This window comes from Melanaphis sacchari, unplaced genomic scaffold, assembly GCF_002803265.2.
Source record: "Melanaphis sacchari strain LSU unplaced genomic scaffold, SCAv2.0 Contig98_pilon_pilon, whole genome shotgun sequence".
NCBI classification, from domain to species: Eukaryota; Metazoa; Arthropoda; class Insecta; order Hemiptera; family Aphididae; genus Melanaphis; species Melanaphis sacchari.
Window position 1 is genome coordinate 238,654 of NW_020271702.1, and position 13,661 is coordinate 252,314.

Here is a 13,661-nt window from a genome sequence, read left to right on the forward strand (position 1 = left end):
AAAAAAAAAAAAAAACGTAATAATAATAATAATAATAATAGGTAACTATACATATATACATACATACATATATATATATATATAGTATTTATGTTTTGGTAGGTATAATAATATACTGCACGCTAGCTGCCGACGTGCGACGTCGTGGACCGCGTCGCACCTGCAGCCGCGGCGTCGACAACAACAGGTGCTATCGTCACCGCGCGACCCAAATCCGGCGCGCGCGTAGAATAACAACGATATTATATCGATTAATCTTTAAAATAAAAACCCAATCGTCACGTCGTCATCAGTCATCACTGTGTTTCACCTGTTTTGTTCTTCTTCAGATCCTCCGCCGATCGAGCAGTGTGCAGTGTGTCGTTGGTTTTTACTTTTATTTTTCCGAGAACCGTCACTTCGGGCAGGAACGGTGCTCAAGTTTAGTGTCACACTACATCCACAGATGGTATTTATTATCAATTATCAATGGTCTTCTGAAAATAACATTTTCAGAAATTCCTCAATAGTCAATGTGTAGCCCTTAAAGTGCGATTAAAATGAGCTTACACCTCGGTTAATTGAAAATCAAAAATTATTTAAAACACAGAGTTAAAATCCTAAGTACAATTTAAAAAAAAAATAAGCCGTGTGGAATTAACAATTTTAAGAGGAGCTAGAAATATTTTATGCGTGATACGAAAAAAAATATATATTCTTAAATTTCTAAAAATCCCCAAGATTTTAAATACAAAATTTTTAATTATTAATTATTTATGACCGTAATTCTGGTCACTAGACAGCAGACATCAAAACGATAAAACGATACCAATGCATTTTATAAGTCTCACTCACATGTTGCTCAGTATTTCAAGTACGCCAATAATAATGTTTGTCGTCCGATCGTATTATAAAATTTCACCCAAACGTATTGTATACAATATGTGCATATTATTATCATAAAAAAAAAAAGCCGCAAGCAGAGAACACGTTTTTGCGGTACCCATTACGTTCGATTTTTGTACCCGACCGGTCAAACGCGTCGAACGTACAGTGCGCATAACAAAATTAAAGTTATCACTGGCACGGCGGCGTTCGTGATTCAAATCTCAAAGCCGCGTTCATATAACATCTGTAAAATATTCGCACACGGCGGCGCGGACGTCGTAAGGTCGCGCCCGCCGGTTTGCCGACGAAGAAAGAAAAACTTTTGCGCGTAAATTTCATCACGAAATTGCAGTTTGAATTTTAAAAACTTCTCCGCACAACGTGCATGACAAAAACACAATAAACTACTATGCTCGCCAATTACACGCTTTATGTATAATATATTATTATTATTATTATTACCACCGGTGTGCATCGTACGTCGTCCCGTACACGCGAGCCGCCGTCCTAATGTTCTGACCGCGTACAATAAAACGTCCAGACTGTATTATACTACATTGTACCTACGGACCAGGGATCGTATTTAGAAACACAAATAATGGGATAAAAAAAACAAACACGGATTTAGGTATAGTTACCGTTTAAAAATGTACACAATGTGCGACAGTGTACAATACGTTTTCGATAGTAACACACTATGTCCGTGTTTATAAACAGAGTTTAGACTGACAATAATAATTATTAACTACCTATAAATACTTGATATTTCGATAAAATCATACATCGCAAACACGGTGAATGGCGAGAGGTGCCTTTGTGCTCTACTCCATAAATACGCCACTGATACGCACAGTAAACCTATACCGATACACCGTGTGTATACAACACGTTACGATGAGGTATTATGTGAATTATGGCGTCGGCCGTTCGTTTTAGCAGGGTGTCAGTAATTCACCGCCCGACAGTTTTGCCGGCTCAGCGAAGTCTCGCGGTCTTCGTTTAATAACTATAAGCGTTTCATGTACCTACAATCGTACAAGTATATTTTCACCGGTTTAGATACAGGGACGAATGTTAACGTATTTACTAACATGTTTTTACTACGCACTATTTTACTTAATTATTTATAGTTGTGTTTAAAAAAGTTGTTATATGAATTTAAAATTTAACGATTAATCACGTTGAGGAGAGCGACGCAACGCGGTGGCCAAGCGCGGAAGTTTTTTGGAAAAATATTGCAAAAAAAATAAATACTTAATTTGCAGTCCACCACTGACGGAGAGTCGTCTTGGGTCACTTTTCGTGGTTTTTGCACGCTATAAACGGTTGGTTATTGAGTTTATTAATAAATTACGACACGACGTATTCGTCGTGTGTTAAAAAAAATAAAAATATTTTAAACGAAACGTTATAAAAAATTGTATATTGGGTCGTCGTATGTCGAAGAGCACAGTCAACAATCCCGAGGTCCGCGTACATCCGTCGTTGCTAAGACGATGTAACAGCCCGCATAACGGTCCAGGAACTCGCAGGATTTCGTGTGCGGACGATAAAAACGTCCTTTTAATCTAGGCCTCGTCGACGACGACGATGAATTTCCCGCCGAACATCGTACGAGTAATCGATGATGCCGAAACCACACAGCCATCGAGCGTATTGCGTAGGTACCTATCACAATTCACCGATGGCTGTGAAGACGACGACGACGACAAAGACGATAACAATAATAATACATACACACACATAATATATACGGTTGTACAGTGACACGGGTCTTATTTTTCGTGTCGTTTGATTTCAGACTCATGGAGAATCAATGCCGTTCAAGTGTCAATTCTGCCGGAGGCTGTTCAAACACAAGCGCAGCCGAGACCGGCACGTGAAATTACACACGGGCGACAAGAAGTACAAGTGTACTCAATGCGACCATGCTTTTTCAAGGAGGTGAGTACCTGCTATACCTGCTATACCTTCTATACCTTCGGCGAGACGTGCGCGTGCGTATATACGCGTATAACATAATGCCGTGTGTGTGTGTTCCGGACCTAATGACTATATCACGTATTATTATTATTACGTATTATACACACACATAAATATATATATATATAAATAAATATATTTATCGGAGACTTGTCCGTATCGTCCGGCGACCTCATAATAACACGCACACACACACACACAAATACATATAACACACGATATCATACGCTGTATGTGTGTACACGCGGCGACTATACGCGACGGACGGTTTTCCATTGTGAATTCATAGTCACGTACGTCGTATAAAGATATTTGGTACCTAGTTGACTTATAATATACTCGCCGAATTCAATAGGTTATTTTCTTTATTTTTTTCGTTTTTTTTTTTCTTTCCTCTCCACGTAATTACCGATGGCCACGCGTCCGACAATTATCCACGGGGAGAGACACACGTATGATGATATACGCGCACACACACACACACACACACACACATACACACACAAGTATAAGTACATGCCGTGTATACGGTCGTGAACTTGTCAACAGACACACACACACACAAATACACATTATAATACGTCATACCTGCACACATGTATATATATATATATAAGCACGCCCACCCAAAAAATGTCATGCAGACGTGCTCCCGAATACAATGCTAAAGAATATTATCGTCGGCGCTCGCGCGTCTCCGCGTTCGCATATATATATATATACGTAAAACACATAACACATATATAGGTATGTGCTAACAAACTATTGTGTGCAACCACCGCCGCCGAGTGGACGTGTGGCCGCAAGTACATTGAACTAAGGAGACGTGTGTCCTCACACGCACAATCGTGTGCGACGAAGTACAATTTTTTTCCATTTTTTTTTTTTTTTTTGTTTTTTCTCCCTTTAAATCCCGACAACAGACTACACACTATGAAGTCGTCAACAACGCTAATTTGATAAACGAATCGTAAAAAAAACACAAAAAAAAAAAAAAACAAAAAAATCCTGGGAAATAAAACACTACCTATATCGGATCGATCGAAACATAATATTATTATATAATACTATTGCGCGCACCAACTCTGCAGTTATTCGCGCTGACATACGATGATGACTTATGTCCGTTGTATTTGTTTGTTTATGCGAAACCAGCGATCACCTGAAGATCCACATGAAAACGCACGACAATCAAAAACCGTTCCAGTGTACGGTTTGCAACAGAGGTTACAGCACGGCGGCCGCGCTCACGTCACACATGCAGAACCATCACAAACGGGCTGCGGAACGGGCGAACTCGCCACAGATATCCGGCCCATCGTACAAGTGTCTGCAATGCACGCAGATATTCCGTAAGCCCGACGAGCTTCAGGTCGGTACCCGATGAAATGTGTTTATTCACCCCCTCCCCCCGCTCCCCCCGATATCGGGCGTATACCCTCCCACCGTACCGTGCGCAAACGCTCGCCATCAAATCACCCTACGCCTAAAGCCCCTCTTCGCGACCGATAAGTCACGGAATATACACGGGGTCGGTAAACTCGTTTATATGCCCGTATGTGATTTCCGAAAAAAGATTACCCCCATTATCCTCTTATCGTATAGTCCGATACTGTAAACGATATTAGTTGGGTAGACGATACCCGTCGGCCACCGAAGGTTTCCAGTTAATAGGACTTGGCAGTACAAATACTTTCAGACCGGATCAAATTTGGTTACGAATAGTATAAGCATATTACATTTTTTTTTTTTTTTTTTTTTAGACACCCAATGATTGGGTTGAAAACTAGGAGGGGACAGCAAAGTAATTTATTAACCAAAATCGAAACCATAGCTTTTTTTTTGTTTGTTTTCAAATAAGTCTTAAAACTCATTTTATAACACAGAAACAAATTTTAGGTACTAGTATTGAATGTCGTTAATAATATTGAGTAAATAATAGCTCATTAAAAAGGTGCTGTAATTTATTTGAAAAAAATAATGCAATAATTATCCCGTAACGGCCGTAGCCATGAATAATATTCTATAATTCGTAAAGTAATATTCTTGGGTAGTGTTTGTAACCCAGATAATGTGTAAACATAATTATACGACTGGAGAAACGTGAAACAGGACATATTATTATGTAAACTGCACCCGAAATTTTATCTACGTATGTTAAAAAGGTGTAATGTAAACTGCGCCCCAAAACTTAAGCTGTGTCCCGTTTTTAAAATACACAAAACTTTTGATTTAATTAAGTCCCTATGATTGTGTACTTTTTCAATTATATCACAACAATTTTATTTTCGTCTAAAAATAGCAACACGTTATATCAAATAACTTAAAAAAAAAAAACAAAAAAACTTATAAATTTTAATTAATTGATAAAATAGTGGTCAAACTTCAATAAAATTGATGAATAATATGTATCAACAATATGTTATTAATTTATTATTTGTAATATTTGAAGTTATTTTACTTTTTAAAATTATATTTTTTTTTTTTTTAATTCTTAATTTAATTTTAATTTTAATTATTTATATTACATGGTTGTAATAAATTAAGTATACATTAAACTATTAAAGAGAATTTTGCAAAAATAAAGCTATTTAAAAAAAAAAATTTTACTCGGACGCAATTTACATGTGTGAATTTGGGTTTATCTGTATTTTTGGCGCAGCTTAAAATTGCTAGTGAAATACGTAAGCTAACACCAATGCAATAATTTGAGAGGAAAAAAAAATATTTTATAAATATGAGAATTACATTTTTTCTTTATTTTACAAAATCTTGTCACTTCGAACGAAAGTTGTAAACACTAGAAAGTTACGTTTAGTGTTTTTTAGTATTTTATCTGTTTGACGCGATCACCGCTAGATGGTTCTGTAGATATATAAAATGGATTTTCACACAGTTCGAATGTAGAATGTTTGAGTGTTTTTTTTTAAATGTAGGTACATGACGGTTTATTAGTGTCATACGTATAGCTAAAGATTTAAATTATGATTTTGCAATAACAAACCGTGTTCACTTAAGTACGAGTACTCGATATTGGAATGTTTTGCAATTATCGAGTGCATTTTATTACACTGAAATCGTAAGTGGTAGAATTTGTTGTTAAAAATCCTTTCAGAATATGAGATTAAGCGTCGGTAAAAAGCGGCGCTGATACTGCGTGTATTATGACATAAAATCATACCGACGGTTTCTACGCGTCCTTAAAAAAAAAATAAGAAAATAACATGTATATTGAAACTTGACAAAAATGTTCGATTACGACGAGCTATAACGTTTTGGCCGACACAGTATCCTTACCGCGTCTCCGACTTAACGGTCTATTAAAAAAGCCAAAAAACCCTGCCCTCATGGTCTAACAACCACTTTAATTATTCATCTGTACACAGAATCACACTGCGACGCATCATCTCGGCGAGCAACTGTCGTCCAACTCCCGGAGCTCGAAACGTTCGACACCGCCGAAAACTCCCAACCAGTACATTTGCATGTACTGCACCAAAGAAGTGTCCAGCATGGACGCCCTGCAACAACACTTCCAGACCAAACATTGTAAGTCACCGCCGAAACTCACGAGATAAGGTATGATCATGTGTAGTTCGATCTAATCGTTGCGTTTCGCTTGTCTACAGCTGCGATCGTCAACGGCAAGCCACCAGAGGACATCTTCTCGGCCGTACCGCCGGCGGCCGCGTTCCCGTGGCTCAATTTTGCCGACTCGCCGGCCCTGTCTCTGCCTCCGTACTCGTGCCGGTTGTGCATGAGCCAATTCCCGTCCGTCACTTCGTTACAGAAACACTTCACGACCGCCCACTATCTGAGTTCCGTCCTCAACAACAACATACAGAACACCAACAACAACGACAATGACAACAACGGTAACAACACCAACGGCTACAAAGGCGGAAGTGGCGCGATGCCTTTGTACAATTGGCCGGTAATATCCGGAATGAACGGATACCATCACCAAAACAATCACCACCATAACCGGCACTTGACGTCGGGTGGCGGCGGTCTGTTGCCCGAAGAAACCGTTCAGACGGGTCCCACAGACTTGTCGCTGTCGTCGTCCAAGCACGGAAGCAGCAAGCATCATCACTCCTCGTCGGGTAAGCACAAGTCAACTGACGACCAGCGAAACCACGCGACCAGCAAAAAGTCTCGTTCGTCGCCCGGCCGCGATCCGTCGGCGGCCGACCAACGTCACATTAAACAAGAACGTCAAAACGTTTACGATGGCAAACATCAGCATCCGCAGCCGATCGCGGCTCGACCGTCATCGCAGATCGGCGTGCCCAGCATCAACGACAACAACACCAAAAACAACAATAATAACAATAACAATAACAACAACAATAACAACAGCATTCACGCCAACAACAACAAGATGCAATTGCCATGTCCGCACTGCCATCTGACGTTCGCGCACTTCGAAGACTATCAGCAGCACGTCATCGGTCACTTCCTCACGGCCGCCGCCGAATACTCGTGCCAGGAGTGCTCCACTTCGTTCGCCACATCCGAACACGTACAGAAACATCTCATGGAAACGCACGCGCAGAACTTTTACCGGTGCATGCTGTGCAAAGAAGTGTTCCCCACCAAGTCGGCCCTGAAGGTGCACTTCAGCATGAACCACGGCAGCGAACACCGCATGTTTCGCTGCAACAACTGCACGGGACTGTCCCGGCCGCTGTTCCAAACGGAAATCGAGTTCATCGATCATCTGCGTAACGCCCATTACTCAGCGAGGTCGCCACCGCCGGTCCAAGCGAACTTGGTGAGTTATAACTTAAACGTAGTTGACGTGCGCAATACGAGACGAACGTCGTCACTTAGACGTGAATATTATAGTTGAAAATCTGGAGGCGAAGGGAGTTTAAATATTAGTACGTATACGCGTATAAACATAGTTGATTGTATGATACGAGGTCACGTGGAAAAATATTTATGAAACTTTTGGTTAAGCCCCCCCTCCAATTTACGGCTATGTGTCTGTGCGATTTGGTATTAAAACGTTGCTCTTCTCTTTCTGTTCTTTTCAGATGCTTAGGTGTTTGGTATGCCACGCTACGTTCAACACGCAATCCGATATGGAACAACATTTAGCTAGTCACTCCAAACAATTCCAATGTCAATTTTGTTCGGAAGCGTTCCACATCGAGTTCTTGTTGGACAGACACATACAAACGCATCACAGTTCGAGCGTAAGTCACTGAGCCGTGCGCTATTGCGCTGTTGGGTTGGGGACCGGACGCCGACCATTAATGACGATACATTTGTCGATGATTATAGATTTTAAGTCACCTCAACCGGAATCACAGGGAATCGCCAAATTCCATGTGTACGTCGCCTACGTACATTTCCAGGACGACGGAAGGCGGTAAGCATCCGACGGAAAACGGCACAAACGGTTGTGATATATGTGAGAAAAATGATTTTCGAAACGAATTGGACTTGATTGCACACAAAAGAACGATGCACCAGGTGAAGCCTACAAATCTTTCAACAAAAGTGAGATAATAATCCTAAATTATTAAGTTGCAAAAAAAAAAAAAAAAAAATTTACCGTTTGTTCTAAAACGCCGGTTACAGGTAAGCTTACATTGCGCGTATTGTAACGAAAACTGCAAATCGAGAACAGAGTTAGAGAACCACATGAAGACGCATTCACAACAAGGTTCGAATGTTGGAAAACACAAGTGCAACATTTGCGACGAAATTTATCAGTCCGCGATCAGCTTGGCCGAACATAAACTCACTCATTGCAAGGTGTGTATATCATTGTCTATAATGTAATAACTGCGGTCAGTTATAAGTCAGTGTTATGTGAAACCAGATCAAAAATTATGTATGATTAAAATGTATTAAAACTGTGTGTAATTAGATATTTTTATCATTAACACGATTATGGGAAAGAGAAAAGTGATCATGGTAGTATTTAGAACCAGAAAATGATAAATTAGCACCGGTAAAATTGAACGCTTTTACAATATTGTGTACCTAGATGCATAATAGCACAGAAAAAGTAAAGTTTTAAAATATTACAATTGATTTGATTATAAACCTATAGAAAATACAAGTCAAATAAATACTTTATTAGGTATGCTTTTTATTGTAATTGAATATCATTTTTTTATGATGTTATGAAACGAGTAGAGGGTGTTCATCGCCCCTCCCCCTCTCACCGCCATAATTTATAATATTTTACCGTTAGATATATACATTCTTATTACGCCCTTGACCTTTATCCACCTGTTGTTTATTATATTTTTGTAACTTATATTTCGAGTAATTGTAACACTTATTAAATACAAACAATACGAAATGTTTACGTTTATAATATATATATATATATATTATACTTGGCAATGTGATGATCTCTGAGTGGGCCGTTTAATATTTTTTTTTGATATTTATTAGTCGATACGTCATGTAATGGATAAGATTCTATTATGTACATTGCCATCACAGAACCGTAATATACAATGTATGTAGTACATAACTACCTATGTAATATGTATACATTTCATAATAATTTATACCTCCGAGTAATAACATATTGTGATCTCCGTCGTCGCCGTAACCATTTCGATCGATTAATCGACTATTTCTATCTCCTTCTTCTCATTGTGTTGCACAGGTAGCCACGAGTACCGTGTGCAGTCACTGCAAAATGATTATCGACAATGAGGATCAGTTCCATCAACACCTCCAGAAGCACTGCAATCCGGTGAACGCGAACGGCGGCCAAGTGGCGTTCCCCACGTCGTGCATCATATGCAGGCAAACGCTCGTTTCAGACATCGAAGTGAAGGTGCACGTGCACTATCACCTGTCCCGGCTCAAAGAATCTCCGGCCGTGTGCGGCAACTGCAACCGGTACAAGCGGTCAGCGTCTTCTCCGTGCGCCGGCTGCAACCCGGCCAGAAACAGTGCGGCGGAACGATGTCCTGACTGCGGTGCGGCGTTCGACGCTTTCGGCGCGCTGCAACACCACCTGACCGCAGTCCACAGAAAACCGTTTCACTGTTTCAAGTGCAAGGTAAGCTCGAAATGAACTCACGCATATCGCATACGACCGCGTCCGTAAATCAACCAGGAAACTAAAAAAAACGTCATTGCGACCGTGCGCCGATATCATATTATACTGTTGTATTTCGTTAACCAGTATGCACCGAGATTTATTTATACGCTGATGTACTGAGCAGATTTTCGTTAACCACACTTGGCCTCACATGGAATTTTCGTGAAAATTTACATTAAATTATGTGTCCCATCGCCATTGACTTAATTTCTGAACAATATCATCATCAGTGTGGCAAACGATTTGCGCGGGTTTACCTATTATTTTAGATACCTAACGAGAACTTTTCCGAAAAACGATTTGTCGAGTCGTAATCGCGTAGGGCTTCGAAGTGGAGTCGGAAGGATTAAACGGGTCTTAGAACACGACGGGACACACACTACGCGCTCGCCCAACGCAATACGAGTAAATCCTTCGTATTGACAGATGACAGCGCAGTGCGCCACCGCAGTGTGTGACGCTCTGTTGTATTAAGCCGTTATTTATCTCACTGACGACTTATATTTGGTTTTGCGCGCAGATCGGATTCGAGTCGCAACAGGAAGCCACGATCCACTTGGGCACGCACCTGGCTACGCTCAACGGTTCCGTGGATGGTATCGAGTGCGGCCTTTGCCCGTGCGTGCTGCCCACAGCCAACAGTCTCCAGTCGCACCTGATCGAGCACACGTTCGCCGGCTGCAAAGCGTTCACGTGCTACCTGTGCTCGGCCATATTCACCGCGCCCACAGGACTCCAGGCGCACATGACCGTCGACCACTCGACCGAAACGCCGCCGTACGACTGCCCCAGACCCGGATGTCAGGCCAAGTTCTTCTTCACCGCCGAGCTGGACCGGCACACGCTCGAGCACCAGGGACAGGACGTCCTGGCCAACGTGAGTATATACGACTCGAGGTCTTCAATTTCCGTTACCCCGCTAGAATTGCACATCCGGCGCGTACGGATAGACGATATGTTCGATTCCGGCGAGGACGACCACAGAAGTGGTCGTTTTACTAGTTTGTTTATATCAAGATAGGGACAAAGAGATATTATTGCGATTAAATCGGTCATCCGAAATAAATGCCCGTCATTAGTGTATCTACGAACCCTATTACGAAATCTATCAGCAATAATTATTTCGCGACACGCATATTATACAGCATTTCATACTGGTATTGATATAATATCACATCATTCGCTAATCATTTACACATTAATAGCGTTTAACGTGTGGTACAAAATTAAAACATGATTTTCATTATATTTTCAGACAAATCGATAAAAGACAATTTCTTATAAAACGAACTTGACATGCCTATGTTATATGTTAATTATTTTTCAATATCTTATGTTTTTATTTGTCACGTAATTGTAATGTCCAGTTCAAACTTAAAAATACCTATTGCGCTGAACATAGACAAGCTGGTGATATTTATAAATTTGTATTAAACATTAACAATGATATGGTAATTTATGAGCGTATCATTATTATTAATATTGAGCTTTTGCGACATTGATTTTAATAATACAAAATACATTTTATGTGCAACATTACTGCTAAAAAAAACAAAATTAATACATGCAAAGATTGAAAGATGCATTTACAAGAATATAAAAATACAATATTTACTCTGGTGTTTAGCCGTTTTTTATTGAGTATTGACTATACATTATACACTATGAAGTTATGTACTTTATGGTTTACACTACACAGATTAATAGATATATACATTATACATTAAGAACAATAATAAACTGCACGTCGCACATGACTGTAGCTGATAATAATTAAATTTAGGTTTACTGTGGGCAATAGTTATAAAACATTATTATAAATATCACCTATTCCATACTCCCTGTATTTCATTTTGAATTTTTACAGTAGCAAAAAAGCTAATAAACGATTGAACCATTAAATTACTACATTCTTCGTGAAATTCGGCATTAGTCTGTTTCAATATAATACAGACTCAGTAGTGTTCAAAGTAAAAAATAAAACGGTTCGGTATCAAAATTTATAAAAATTTTAAATAAATCAGCCTAGTCTTGTGACCTAGTTAAAATAAATATTATTTTGGTGATAGTCCAGTTCAGTCCAGTCTTGGTAATAATTAAAACTATAACTAGTCCGGTATGATCCATAAAAATACGGACCTTGCAGAGTTCTAGGCTGGTACATAACAATAGCATATAATTTATAATTCTTAGTTGTTTTACCGAAAAATCAAACGCTACAATTTTTATAATTTCAGATGAATTTCTACAAGTACCAAAACAAGCTTATGTCCATCTGCGAAAAACTATCGTTCAAGTGTGCCGAGTGCTATCAGAGTTTCTTGACACAGGCCGACTTGCAGTGTCACGTGTACGACCACCATCGGCAGCAGAAGGACGCGCCGCCGCCGGGATCGGAAACGATAGACCTCAAACAGGAAATGAGCGGATGCGCGGTTAACGGTAACGCGGAAACGCGGCCTTTGGACGAATGCGAACGGGACGCGAATCCGATCAAAGAGGAGGAAGACGGGGACGAGGTGAGCGTGAAAACGGAACACCGCGAAAGAGATGACGAGGACGAAGAGATGATTGACGTGGTAGAGAACAACCGCGATGAGCTGAAGTCGGGTGAAGACGAAGACGACGTGGATATGCATTGACGGGGGTGTATAATGCCTCGAGGCCATTGGTCGGGGCTCAAGGCGAGTTTGTAAAACAAACTCAAATCTTTTTGTCGTTATTTTTTAGGCATATTTCCAAAAAAAAAAAAAAAAAAGCTGCCGCAGAACGTATTTTGACGATAATCGATAGACGTGACGATTGTCCCGAACCTGTTTCTTATTATTATTATGATTATTGTTTATTATTATTGTTATAAAAACATGCGAATAATACGCGCATGATATTAGAGTATATTGTTTTAATAAGTAAATTTGTATTATTGTTATAATCATTATTAGTAGTAGTATAGTGTTATAATACACGTAATACGCGGCATGTTCTGTTTATATTATTATAGTTATTATTATTATTATTATTATTATTGTATACGTTGTATTTACGGTGAATAATTGAATAATGCACACACATTTAAAGTTTTAGGTGGTGAAATATTATTATTATTATTATTATTACTATGACCTCGTCGAGGAATGAATTATTTTTGAAATAAACTGTATTATCACTACCTTTTCGTACGTATATTAATACTTATAGCGTTATTGTTCGTATTAAATATACTTATGTTATATTAAACGAGTTTTACATTTTTAACGACACTTATTAGCTTATATTATTATTTAAAGTCTTATAGGATTTATGTTTATGTTAAACGATTCGTATAGATATTCTGTTGTTTTATTTTATTTTTTATTGTACAAATATTATTACAGCTCTATTATAATATAAAAAAAAAAAAACATAATAATATGTGTGTATGTATGTATAACGATAATGTCTTTAAGGGTTATGGCTATTTCTTATGGTTAATAATATTTTGTTTTTATTTTATTTCAACTTTAATTGTGATATTATTTTATCAAAACGGTTTTTATTATACACACACCGTATTTTTCTTTTGTTTTATATATCAATCATACTTGCGTCCTTAACAGAAAAAAAATTATCATTTACTCTATTCGTAAATTGAAAAATTGTTATGGTTATAGTTATATTATCATTGGTTATAAAATACATTAAGTCATCATCGCGATAATGTCACAAGAATCTCATCTTCTACTGTTAT

At 38.9% G+C, this 13,661-nt stretch overlaps 1 protein-coding gene across 2 annotated transcripts in view; it reads left to right on the forward strand.

Moving 5' to 3' along the window:
* Window positions 1–12,972, forward strand: part of LOC112603159 (zinc finger protein 423) — a 118,040-nt gene extending 105,068 nt beyond the window's left edge. For both annotated transcript variants that reach the window (XM_025351607.1, XM_025351608.1), the window contains exons 5-14: window positions 2,669–2,811; window positions 4,006–4,222; window positions 6,237–6,399; window positions 6,480–7,627; window positions 7,893–8,054; window positions 8,143–8,361; window positions 8,443–8,619; window positions 9,491–9,892; window positions 10,455–10,811; window positions 12,172–12,972. In XM_025351607.1, coding sequence (XP_025207392.1) covers window positions 2,669–2,811; window positions 4,006–4,222; window positions 6,237–6,399; window positions 6,480–7,627; window positions 7,893–8,054; window positions 8,143–8,361; window positions 8,443–8,619; window positions 9,491–9,892; window positions 10,455–10,811; window positions 12,172–12,576 — 3,393 coding nt within the window. In that variant the 3' untranslated portion in view covers window positions 12,577–12,972. The remainder of the gene's footprint in view (window positions 1–2,668; window positions 2,812–4,005; window positions 4,223–6,236; window positions 6,400–6,479; window positions 7,628–7,892; window positions 8,055–8,142; window positions 8,362–8,442; window positions 8,620–9,490; window positions 9,893–10,454; window positions 10,812–12,171) is intronic.
* Window positions 12,973–13,661: the final 689 nt, after the last annotated feature.